Consider the following 12,587-nt stretch of genomic DNA (forward strand, 5'->3'; position numbering starts at 1 on the left):
GGCCAAGACTGCTGGAAGGGGGCGGGGTGGAACAGCAGCCAAGGATCCGCTTTCTTAGCAAACGGCTGGGACATCTTCAGATTTCCTGGAAGCGCCCCAAGACCCAACACGGGCGCAGCCCCCTCTGCAGAAGCAGCAGCAGGACCCCAGAGGAGCGTCCACTCCCGACACGCTTATCCCTGACTTGTGGTTTTCCCTCACCCAATGCCACCCAGGGGCCCCCAGGGACACACAGGCTCCCGGACACACAGACCACCCACCGCACGTCCCCACTCTCAGCTGCTGATGCCTAGGGAGGCCACGGCAGCTGCAGCCCCGGGGCCTTCGTCCCCAAGGGGACAGGGAGCAGGATGGTGGCTCCGAGGCTTGTGCAGGGCCAGCCAGTTGGACTCCTGTCTGGGGAAGAGATGACCGGAGGGAGGTGAGGCTGTGTGCGTAGGAAGACCTCAGCGAAGGGCTGGGGGCGCCCTGGCTGGCTCGGAAGGCGACACCCTTTCTGGTATTTAGACCTACATTAAGAAATGGTCCAAGTGATTTACAATTTTTTTCTCTGGAACTCTTTCTCTCTCTCATCCTTTTCTTCTTATCCTTTGGAGGGGACAGTGTTTCCTGGATCCCCAGCAGGGACCTCCAGGGGGGTCCAGCTCGGGGCAGCCTCCCCCTGCACTTCCCCTCTGCCACACCCATCTTCTCATTCATTAATTTGGCACCTCCAAATCTGGGCTCTCTTGCCTATAAGCGAGACTTCCATGTCACGTCCAGTCACGTCCAGTATTTATAAAGACATGTCTGGTTTAAGGTCTTCCCAGGCAGCTGGGATTTGGCATCCACAACTCCAGAGGCCTCGCTGTAAGGGAACAGAGGACGAGACCTGAGAGTCTGAACAACCCCTCAGGCCCTATCAGCCCAGCCTCAGACTTGTGGGGACCCATTGAAACACGCAAGATAGTGGTGTTGTGCCATGAAATGGGGGGGGGTCATCACAGCCTCTTGTCACCATAGCAACAGTTGTGTTGACCCTAAGAGACTCGCTCCACCAGGGCTACAGAGGAGTCTGTGGGCCCCGTGACCGCATCAATCTAAGACCATGGTCTTGCCATACATGTCACAAATCAGGCTACAGAAGGACCTGGCATGTGGACAGTGGCCACATTAAGAGAGAGGCTTTGGCAGGTACAGAGCTTTGCTAGACTCACACCTTGTGGCAAAGTTTCCCAGGAAAGCTTCTGCAGGACGGCCTCGTCCAGGCCCCGGGTGCCTGTGGGGTTCCGGGGCTGCTTTGCCTTCTTTGGCCAGATTCTAGTGTCCACAGGCCTGTGAATGCGTAGGCCTGGTCCCAGCCAGCCTGCATTTCAAATGCCCCACAGGGTATTCCTAAATCAGGCCCTGTCTCCACAGGCTGGCTTCCTTTGTCTCTTTTGAGTCTGCAAAAATAATGGCCCAATGGTTTAGTTTATGAGGAAGGGACTCACTTCTTTCAAAGAGCAGCTGATGACACTGGAGACAGATGCCTGACCGGTGCTTCACCAGAAGTGAAATGGCACAGACTCTTCACAAGCACCAACTATGCTCTCTCTAATGAGGCAAGATTCTGGCCCCGGGAGGCTTTCTGAGCCAGCGGAGAGATCAAATGGCCCAGACCTGACACAGACCACAAATACCACGCAGGCAGAAAGTCTGTGCTTGGTTCTTTATGGCTCCTTGTGTGCGTCACCATCTCTGGAAGGTCCCCTCGCAAGGGTGGGCTGCAGCCACTCTGGACACACAAACACTGGGACTTGTCTTGCCACCGGCAACTGTCTGTCCAAAGGTTCTAACCCTCCTGGTGAGGGTCAGATAGCCAGATGATGCTTGGCTGAAGAGACACTTTAAAGGAGCATCACTTGACAATATAACAGGCCACCCCAGTTCCAGAGCTTCCTGGAGGACTAGCCAAGACCTCAGCAACTGCCTCTGTGAGTCAATTTCTCTCTCTGTGGGTCAGCTTCTCCCCATCTATGGGTCAGCTTCTCACCGCTCTGTGTCAGCTTCTCCTTCTGTGGGCCAGCTTCTCCCTCTCTGTGCCAGCTTCTCCCTCTGTGTCAACTTCTCCTTCTCCCCAATCATGACTGGCTCTCCTGGGACCCTCCCAGCAAAGCCCTTCTCCAGATTCCCTGTCTAGGGGGGCCACTCTAAGCCTGCACAGTGCACTGCTCCAGTGGTCATGTAAATAAATGTCTTTGTATTCAGAGACAGGAGCAGTGAATTCACCTCCCAAAGTGGGTGGCACTCGAGGCCCTGGCCCACCTTAAATCCATACTCTGCTCCTCTGTACTCCTTACGACAGCCCTGCCAGGTAGGGCCACCGCTTTGCCAGTTGACATTTGAGGAAACCCTCTTTGCACTCTCCCAGTGGCTGCTAGTTCTGCTGTGGAACACCCCAGCCTCGCCGGCGGAGCCATCACCCCGTTACGGATGAGGGGTTGAGACGACAGCCTTTAGGCACTGGGCCTGCGAGCTGGTGAGTCAGGACTTCATCCAGGCGTCGCTGACCCACAGCCGCCTCCCCCCCAGCCCCTTTGTAGTTTTCCTGCTTCCCGGTGGGCTGTCGGAGCCGGAGCGGTACTGTTGCAACACAGCTGAGAAAGCAAAAGCAAAATGACCCATGGACGCCGCGTCCTCTTATCTCAGACCTGATTCTAGCAAGGGACTGGCCTCTTTCTCCAACCCAGCAGGTGAACAGAAATGAAGCCAGAGAGCTAAGCTAGTAAGGGGAGGACTGATTAGGGCCACGGAGTGAGGGCCACATCGGCGGCCTGACTCACTGGGGCTGGGCTGCACTGCCCCAGAGCCTCAAGGAGGGCGCAGACACTCAGGATTCCAAGCTGGGGAGGTGGAGCGGGGGCGGGAACACTCCATGCAGAGCTCTTTAAGCTCCCTGAGCCCTGGCTTCGTCCTCCGTCACACAGAAGCGTGGCCCTGGTCCCACGGAGCGCCAGCCAGATTCAGTAAACTCCCAGGCGAGGCACTGGGTGAGCAGAAGCCCTGGGAGTCACTGTGGCTGAGAGGTTCTGCTGGAGAGAACAGGGCAATGGGTGACACACTGCTGGAGATTTTCCGGGGGAGACTTAAATTTAAGATTTTTAATTTAAAAACTGCAATGTTTCAAAGGCTGAGTTTCATTCTCTGGAAACTTGTTTCTTGTGGGTCCCCCGGGAAGCTGATTCACCGGGACGCACAGGGACTGGGCCGCCTCTTGCCTCCCAGTGCAGCTTCTGCTGCAAGTTCACCCATGACCTCAGCCCTCGTGTCCAGTGGTGTCGAGGACACAGAGCCGGCCAGAGCCCAAACAGAAGTCTCTAGCTCAGAAAGAGGCCAGACACTCCTTGGGGACAAGTTGCTAAGAAACCGCAGCTCCTGCCTTCTGCCCAGGCCTTGAGGAAGGAGGGGCGGGTCAGGAGGCCTCAAGCCAGCTGGAGGTGGGGCTGGACACCGAGTGGCAGCTTCCAGGATCTCAGGAGAAAGGGCAGCGACACGGTGGAGTCACCACCTCATTCATTTCACTCTCATTTGCTGCACACCACCCCAATGCAGGCACCTTGTGAGGGGAGGGGGACCCTGGCACCAGCCAGCCCTGCCTCCAGGAGCTCGTAACACCCCAGAACGCACTTTCCTGCCAAAGACCCTGACTCCCTCACCTCACTTCACCCCTCGACAGCCACTCCTTGCCCTCCACTCTGCAGATGTGGAAACTAAGCTCTGGACAAGCCGTCCGTCACCCAAGGCCCCTGGCTGGCCGGTGAGGCCCTGGGCTCCGTGGCCATGCCCCCTGCCCGAGAGCCTGCACTGACCCGCGTTGCAGGATGCCAGGCAGGGTCGGGGACTGGGAGTGGGGCAGGCTGTGTGCCCAGCCAGCCTAGGAACCCTAGGCTCAGCCAGGGCTGCCACTGTGGAGACGATTGTGACGATCAGCAGGGTGGGCCTAGCCCAACACAACATGCCCTCTAAGGCCTTGCTCCACCTGCTGTAAGGGCATGTGAGTCGGGGAGCGTGAGGTTCAGAGAAGCCTTCTGGGAAGGGGTAACTCTGAAGGTGGGCCTTGAAGGATCAGTAAGTTTGGATCTACTTCAAGGAAGGGAGCATGGTGGGGCACGCGTGAGCGAAATCCCAGAGGGCTCTGAGGATGCATTTGGGGAACAAACTGACTGGAGACTGGGAGAAAGCTGGGGAGTAGCTTTCTTTTTCTTTTTCCTTTAAAGATTTATTCATTTATGCATCCAGAACTGGGATATAGGCCAGAGGTCTGCCTCACCATGTGGGTCACCTCCCTGGCCGGGGATTGAACTTGCGTTGAATCGGCTGCAAGCTTTGCAGTGTTGTGCTTTAACCTGCGGCACCACCAGAAAGGGCCCGTGAGTGGCTTTCTACTGTGGCCCAGGCTGGATGTGGTTATGTGCGACGTGACTGGCACCGATGAGGAGTTCTTCTGGAGCTAGGAAGGAGGGGTAGGTGCTTCAGCACTGCTTCTCTGCCCCCCTCAGAAAGGAAGCTCCTGACCTGTGGCAGCTGCTGGTCAGGGCTTGGGTGGGCAGGGCTCCCGCTAGGGAGGCTGGAAAGGAAGGTGAGTCCACAGACCAGCCGGGAGGGCCGTGGCCTCTGACCATTACCTGAACATCCCCTGTGCACGTGCACCTGAGACCATGTGTGACGGGCTTTGTCGTCTAAAGACCCGTCTTTAAGGGGGAAGGCAAAGGCAGCTAGAGCAGGTGGGCGCGGTGACCCCCTGGCGCGGCCTTCCTTCCTCCCCTGGGCTGTGCGGCCACCACACACCACACAGGGAGCAAAAGGCCCACACTGCTGAGCTTGAAACAGAACCACACTTCGCTGCATGCCCAGGGGGGGTCGCATGCGCACACACACGCACAGGGGGTGAGAAGCCGATTTGATTTTCCAAAAGATTGCATAATTCTTAGGTGATATGAAAATAGCTGATGAAGAATCCACTTTAATCTCTTTTGGGTGGGCGTGGAAGGACTGAAGAGCATTGCTTAGATATTTCTGACAAATTGGTTACAAGAAATAGGCCGTCAGCACAGAGCTGCAAAACCATAAATCCACCAGCTCCTGCACCCTCCTGGGCCTCAGATGCTGCCCTTGATGGCCAGGGAGGAGGAGGGGGCCACCCTAGCAGGAGGCTTGCCCACCCAGGACCCGGACAGCAGCTCCCACAGGTCAGCAGCTTCCTTTCTGAGATGGGCAGAAACACCCCTCCTCCCCAGCTCCAAAAAACTCCCCGTCAGCGTCAATCATTTTGCACATCACCTCATGCAGCCCGGGCCTGCTCTCCCACCCTGGGCTCAAACTGCATTGAAGATAATCTGATGTATCACTCTTCGTGGGTACATGGCAGGTCTTCTTAAACAAACTGTGCTTGTCTTGAAGGGGGGTCCGAGTGGGGTGCCTGTGTCCTGGACAGACAAGTCAGCAAATACTTGGCAACGATGCAGTGACCTGGTTGGATCCTGATTCTCCCCTCTGAAGACAGGCTTCTTGAACATCTACTCACACTGCCAATCTGCAGTCCAAGAGTCTAGAACAATGCCTGGCAGATTCCTTTTGGAGCCCTTCTCATTCCACTGGGGCAAAAGTCTTCAGCCTTAAGTTGGGGCCTGAGCAGCAAGTGGGCCTGGGGCCAAGGAGGGGAAGGTCCATTGCAGGAGGGTGGGCTAGGGTCTTCCAGGCAGAGTAGATGGAGAAGCAAAGGCCGGAGGTCACGAGGGGGTGTGTGCACATGCCTGGCTCTGTGGCGGGATGGTGATGGAGGAGCTTCTTGGACAGAATCAGGGGAGAAAAGGAAACAAAAGTAGTCGAGCTTGCAGTCTGCAGGCTGGAAGCTGTTTCCATACAATGGCTCCTAGTTTCCCTCTGAAGCTGGAAGTAAGGTTATCTTCTGAGTGGGAGGAGGAGGCAGACGGGACCAGACTTGAAACAGCTGCTGAGAAAGGAGAAGCCGAGCTGAAAATGGTGCTGTCTGTGTGGGCGGAGGGTCCCGCTGAGGCCGGAGACCACAAGTGCTAAGTCAGCGTCTACGGCTGGTCCAGAGTGGGGGACAGCAGCTCAAGGCAGGGGGGATTCTTGCAGAGGAATGGCTGAGGTCATGGGTCATGGGCTGGACAGGGGAAAGCAGAAGCAGTTTGATAGGCAGGGAGGAAGCCGAGGCCTACGGAATGGCTGTTTATAGATGATGCAGGAGGAAAACCTCGCCGAAGTGACGGGAGCCGCTGGACGCGTGAGAGGCTGGTTAGGAGGGCAGCGGGCGCAGATAAGTCGCTAACAGGCACAGGTGTGGCGCGGCGGGGAGGCTGATGGGAAATGACACCGGAAATGACGTGGGCCTGGGGATGGCTAAGGAGACATGTGGCCCCAAACTCCAAGAGATGCCCTGGAAGCAGCCACTCAGACTCCCAGGTGTGCGGGGAACAGTCCAGCTGTTCACCCCAAGCGGAACACTGAGAGGGGTCAGACGGTCCTGGCTGAGGCAGGCGGGACTGCGCCCCAACCCAGCCTGGCGGTCCTGCCCCTGGGGGCTGGCGCTCCAGGAGGTGAGCAAAGGGGCCGGTGAGTGAGGAGGAGCAGCAGACAGGCCAGGCCAGAGTGGGCGCCCTCCTCCACGCGCCCCACCCCCTTCTCCCGGAGGTTCCGGTCAGACCGGAAGCACGTGGCCCCCCACCTGCGGGGTTGCCTGGGAGACCCGGGCTGTTTACCAGCTTGAAAGGAGCCGGCAGAGGGCAGCGGATGGAGCGAACAAGCGGCAAGGTGAGTGGGGTGAGCAGCCATCCCCCCACACCCCTCAGGGGTGGAAGGGGCCAGAGAGGCCGGACCCCAGCCCGAAAGGCACCAGGGCGGGGCTCCCCAGACCGGTCCCAGGAGAGATGCCAGGGAACTAGCCCTGGGGTTTCCTGGGAGAGGTGCTACTCCCCAGGGCCAAAGGCCGCCTGGCCAGGGCTCCCCGTTGCGGAAATAACTCACGAACCCCGTGCAAGGCACGGAGCTAGGAAACCAGTGGGCTCTGCCCTGCTGCCGGCCGTGCAGACCGGGCACAGGCCCAGAGAGACAAAGGAGGCCCCATCCCACAGCAATGCCTGGACCAGACTGAGCTCTCCTGACTGTGCTCCGCAGTCAGCTCACTTTCTCGCCTGTTCCCCAAATGCCTCCTACTGCTGCTTAAGCCCTTTGCTTTCTAGAGCCCGCAGTACTGGGAATTCATGTTTGAGCTGTCCCCCTCCATCGACCCCCGCCTCACTGCGCCCCCTGCTGTTGGTTCATGCTCAATTCTTTTCCCAAGCCTTCAGCCCAGTTTCTCTGCCTGCCTGGTCCAGTTTGGTGCATGCTGACCACTAGTGGGAGGAGGGTGGGGAGGGAGTGGACCAAAGTTTTCTCACTCTCAGGTCATCCCTCTGTTGTTTCTTTGAGGGCTTTCATCCTGAAAGCTTCAGCGGAGGCAGGGACGTTGGCAGGGGGTAGCCCTAATCAATACATATTTTTTAAAAGACCAATTCAAGTCTCTGTATCGTTGGTATGTACAGCAGATGGCATGTGGGTGGTTGTATTTTATTGCGTTTGCTGGAGGTTTAGATTTGGGTTCTAAGCGAAATAGGAAGGTCTGACCCTGCAGGGGGGCACCCCAGGGAGCCAGAGATACGGCTCCAGTGCCAGTCAGACTTTCCTTTTGCCGGCTCATTTGGCCATTAACTACAAGGAGTGGCTGCCTGCCCTCTTGGCCACTTCCTGGAAACAGTTCTCAGTGTTTGTTCCTTGACTCCTAGCAGGTCTCCGGGTGCAGGCAGGTGTTGGTATAAAAGGCCACTGCCTCTTCAGCTGGCAGCTTGATGGATGCCAACACCTGGTGCAGTCACTTTGGGGTTGAGAGGCTGCAGGCTTCGAGGTGGTGCGCTGAGCAGGGAGTGTGCGGGTGCAGCAGAAGCCTTCCTGTGCAGGCGCGGGGGCGGGGGCTGCGAGGAGGCAGGCAGAGTTCAGGACCCAAGGTGGGACAAGAAGCAGTTGGCCCCGGGCCCTAAACACCTGCTCCAGCACCAGCGCCGCCACCGCACGGTCCTGCTGGGAGGGTTGGTGTTGGCCTCCTGTGACAGATGGTCCTGCCACGCAGGGGGAGGCAGTGGGTTAGAAAAGCAGGTTGGATGGAACGGCTTTACCTGAAGGAGGTGTTAGTCTCTAAATAACCGTGAGTGGGCTTCCAGGCATTAGTCATAATTGAGGTTTTTCTCTGTGATAGCTCGAAGTCATGTTATCTTATGACCAGGGTGTCTTGAACAGGACACCCCCTGAACACGGGTAATTATATAGCACCAAAAGGTATAGAAAGTGGTGCACATACTCAAGTTTGACTGTTAAAAATAATCCAGCAGAGAGCCTGTGAGAACACATGACTCCTCATCAAAATTGTTAAGGAAGAGGTTTCTAAGTTACCAAACTTACTGACAGTTAAGCCTTCCTGAGGCATGTGTGGGAGTCAGAAGCCATGTCTGTGATAAATTCTGTGGAAGCTGTGGCAAATTAATAGCCACTGCGCCGGAGGGGAGGCGGCGGAGGGGGAGAGCTGGCCAGCTTGTCTTTGGCGGGAGAGTGGGGCAGGGGTGACCTCACACCATCCTGAGCTGCCTAGGACTTGAGAACTCACCGAAAATAAGAGAGAGGAGAGAAGACGGCTCTTCACAGTGCATGGGAAAACGATGAGATTAACAAGGCAAAGGGTGGGCTGGGGACTGCCAAGGAGAAGTCTCCCAGCAGCCAGATTGGGTGTGAAAGAGTAGTGAGAAGTGGAGACAGAGTGGAGACGCGCGTCTGTGAGGACGTGAAGCCAGCGCGGAGGCCTTTAAGCTAGGAAAGTGGGGGTGACTGCGATCGAGAACTCGCACTGAGCGACCCCAGAGCACAGGAGCAATTGTGTTGGGTTGGGTTGTGGTTTCAGTGGGAGGGGGAGCTCACGCCCTGAAAAGCTTGAAGCTTGAGTGGCATCATCCAGGGGTGTGTGAGGAAGGTGGCTGGGGATAAGAGAATTTGAGGTGCCTTTGGGATCAAAGTGGGGCTATTAGGAAGCTTTTGTTTCAGCTGGTTGAGGCAATTTCCCAGGCAGACACAGCTCGTGCCAGCCTCCCAGCATTTCTGCGCAATGGGCAAGCCCGGATTTACCTGGCTGGGCAGAGTTTACTGCGTGTGTGACCATCAAGGATCCCCTGGGGAGAAGCTAAAGCATCAGCTAAAGCTTTGAGATATGAAACAGAAGCTTAAAGCCCCCTGCCAGCTACTGTGTGTTGGCACCATGGCATGCCTGGTGCTCACGCCTCCCCTAAGTCACTCCGGGTTATTAGCCTCCTGTTGCAAATCAAGAGAGCTTTTGAGAGGTGTTTGAGTCCGTCTTTAAAGTGACAGGACTGAGGCTGTCTGTAGGCGAGGAAAGCCATGTTCAGAATGATTGTCCCAGGCCACGCGGCCTGAAGTAGGACCCCAGTCTTAGGATGGTGCTGCTTGGGGGCGTTGAAGCCCTGCAAAACTACCAGAAGGTGGGAGAGACCTGGTCAACCCATGGGTGGAAACCAGTGGTTGCTGTGGAGGCCAGGACTCAGGGGGAGGCAGGGAGCCCAGGAAGGTGCCATGTCCTGGGAGTGATGTCACTGCAGGGGGGGAGAAACTGATGTTGCCGGTTCAGTGAAAGGGGGCCACCAGGAGGGTGATGAGTGAGAGGGAGACCTGACCTCGTAGTTCTGAGCCTGCGCAGAGAAATGCCAAGGCCTCCCACCAGCATTATTAGAACATTGCTTCTGTGTCATTTCATGAGTACCCACAGAACAGCCAAATGCAGAACCCCCAAAAGCATTTACAAGGGCGCTGGGAAGACAGAAACGCAGGAGGCTAACAGAGACAGGACGTGGTCAGTGCAGGGAGCGAGGCCTGCCCGTCCCCAGTAGCAGGACCAGTGCGTGTGTGAAACGAGCATGCACCCAGAGGCCCCCCAGGCAGACACCAGAGCTCCCCTTTGGAGTCCGTCTAGGACTGGGTTCCATAAATGAGAGCCTACCAGCTAAATCCTGCCCCCCACCCATTTATGTGTGGCTTGTGAGCTAAGAATAGTTTTTATGTTTTTAAATGGTTGAAGAAGATCAAAAGAGGAATAACATTTTGTACCACATGGAAATTACAGGAGATTAAAATTTTGGTGCCCACAGATGAAGATTTATCGAGACACAGCCACACCTGTTGTTTACATTCTGTCTCTGGCGGCTCCCAAACCCCACAGGCAGTGCTGAGTGTGACAGGCTGTCGGGCCTGCCAAGCTGAAAATACTCTACTGTCTGGGCCTTTACAGAAGAGGTTGGTTGATCCCTGATCTTGACCCAGAGACCACCTCTGCCAGCCCAGGGCGGGGCTGCCACGTCTGTCCCACTCAGCTCTGATCACCTGAGCTGATCCCAGTGTCCTGGCTTTGTGTCCCCACAGAACAGCCAAATGCAGAGTACCCGCAGAACAGCCAAATGCAGCCAAATGTCACCTTCTAGAGTAAAGGTGCCTAGCTACTGGCCAGCCCTGCCCCCACCCCCCCCACTGCGTCCACATGGTGGATAGCACAGGCCAGGCCGAGCTCTGCCCCACCCCTGCGCTTTCCCTGGTCTTACCCTCATCTGCAAACTTAAGTTTTGGGCAACCCACACCTGGCACGCTGCTTCTTTGTCAATAAAGTTGATCAGAACACAGCCATGGTCATCGGATCAAGTAGTGTCCGTGGCTGTTGTGCGACCGGGGCAGAAGTGAGCAGATGGAACACAGACCACGTGGCTCAGAAAGCTGGACAGTAAAAGCGACCCTGCTAGTGTGTGGTGTGGCTTATTCCTTCTCCTCCACCCCCAGTGAGAGCAAGAATTCACCCACCACCCTAGTCACTCTCCGGAACAATACTTGTTTATTTAACCCATAGTAGTTACTACTTTGTAAAAATGCTAGTTCCTGTGGGCTTAATGCCTGTCTTTCCCTACTATGTTAAATTGCAAGAACTTCAGTTCACGGATACCTTCCAAGCGCCTGGAAGGGAGCGGGGTGCATTGCAGCTGGTGCCCCCCTCCAGAAGCAGAAATCCAGGGACAGTTGTCTCCTTCCCTGCCGTGGTTGGTTGGTGTTCACTCTGGCCCCCGGGGAGGGCAGGCCTTGGGCCCAGAAGCCCAGCCAGGAAGCTGACCCATGCTCTTTCCTCCTGCTCCCTTAGCGGTGTTGAGAAGCAATGGTCACGGAAGCCCCGGTGAACATAGCCCCCTCTGAGTGCAGCCCTGCCGGCCGCAGCCCCGCGGACAGCTTCATTTGGCAGCCAGACTCGCCAAGCATGCACGTCGTCAGGCCCAAGTCCGCCAAGGGTCGGACCCGGCCCAGGCTGCAGCCCGCGGGCCCCCACGGCACGCCCTCCTCTGCGCCCCCAGCCATTCCCTGCGAGGTGCCAAGTAGCCAGAAACCCGGAGCCTGCACACCCAGATCGCCACCTCAGGGCGCTCCCGATGAGATCCCTGAGCTGCTGCAGCTGGCGCCCGTGGGAGCCTCCTCCTCCCTCAATAGATACCCAGTCCTTCCGTCCATCCACAGGAAGGCGCTGGAGGAGGGGGCTGTGGAGACAGTCGCTAAGAAGGCTGGCTCCCTGCAGCTGAGCGGCGTCCAGGCTCTTGACCAAGAGGACTCCTGCACCATGAAGACCAGTGGCGAAGACTCCAGGCCTCAAGCTTGTTCCCAGGAAAGGAAGCCCATTGTCCAAACCAAGAACCAGAGCTCGTCCAGGCCGGGAGATCTGGAGGAACCATCCGACCGAGAGCCCAGGCTGCTGCTTGCTGTCCGATCGCCGTCCGGCCGCAGGTTTGTCCACCATTTCCGGCCGACTGACGACTTGCAGACGGTGGTCGCTGTGGCTGAACACAAGAACAAGACCACCTACCAGCACTGCAGCATTGAAACCATGGAGGTGCCCAGGAGATGCTTCTCTGACCTCACCAAGTCTCTGCAGGAGTGCAGAATCTCCCACAAGTCTGTGCTGGGCATCTCACAGCAGGGTGCGGAGGGCTGGCCCTGAGTCCGCAGCCACCTGCGGTCCGTCTCTGAGCCAGGAGCCTGCTTGGTTGCCATGGCGCCCAGCGGCTCGGCGCCACGTGCCATGGGGTGCCACCATCGTTCCCCAACAGCCTCTCCTCCGAAGCAGTGACATCTGCACGCGTCCCGAGCGAGCTCCGCAGATTCTCTCCCTGCTGTTAAATTCGCTCCACCTCTGGAGTGAACGGGCACATTACCAAGGCTGTCCCCGAAACAGCTGCCACCAGCGCGCCCTGGCAGAGCCGGGTCCTTCTGGGGGCGGCTCGTCTTCACAGTGGACTCGCGCCTGAACCCAGCGATCGCCTTTCTGTCTCCGATACAGGATCAGACACTTCCCAGAGCTGGCTCTCGTCTGGTAAATACCCAGGGCTCAGGAAATGTCGAGCTGGCATTTGCATTTCTTGCAAGCATCTTTAGGAAACAGGAGTTGCTCTGGCTGGGAAGCAGCCCCTGTGCGGGACTTGGGGTCT

At 57.2% G+C, this 12,587-nt stretch overlaps 1 protein-coding gene across 1 annotated transcript; it reads left to right on the plus strand.

Annotated features, from left to right (window-relative positions):
* The first annotated feature begins 11,268 nt into the window (after positions 1-11,268).
* UBXN10 (UBX domain protein 10) lies at positions 11,269-12,100 on the plus strand. Its single transcript, XM_004678566.2, has one exon. It carries the CDS (start codon positions 11,270-11,272, stop codon positions 12,098-12,100), a length of 831 nt encoding a protein of 276 aa, XP_004678623.1. The 5' UTR covers position 11,269.
* Positions 12,101-12,587: the final 487 nt, after the last annotated feature.

The sequence above is a fragment of the Condylura cristata genome, unplaced genomic scaffold (assembly GCF_000260355.1).
Source record: "Condylura cristata isolate star-nosed mole 26May11 unplaced genomic scaffold, ConCri1.0 scaffold00008, whole genome shotgun sequence".
NCBI lineage: Eukaryota > Metazoa > Chordata > Mammalia > Eulipotyphla > Talpidae > Condylura > Condylura cristata.

Coding starts and splice junctions, on each gene's coding strand:
- UBXN10 (XM_004678566.2), top strand. CDS start 11,270: ATGGTCACGGAAGCCCCGGTGAACATAGCCCCCTCTGAGTGCAGCCCT.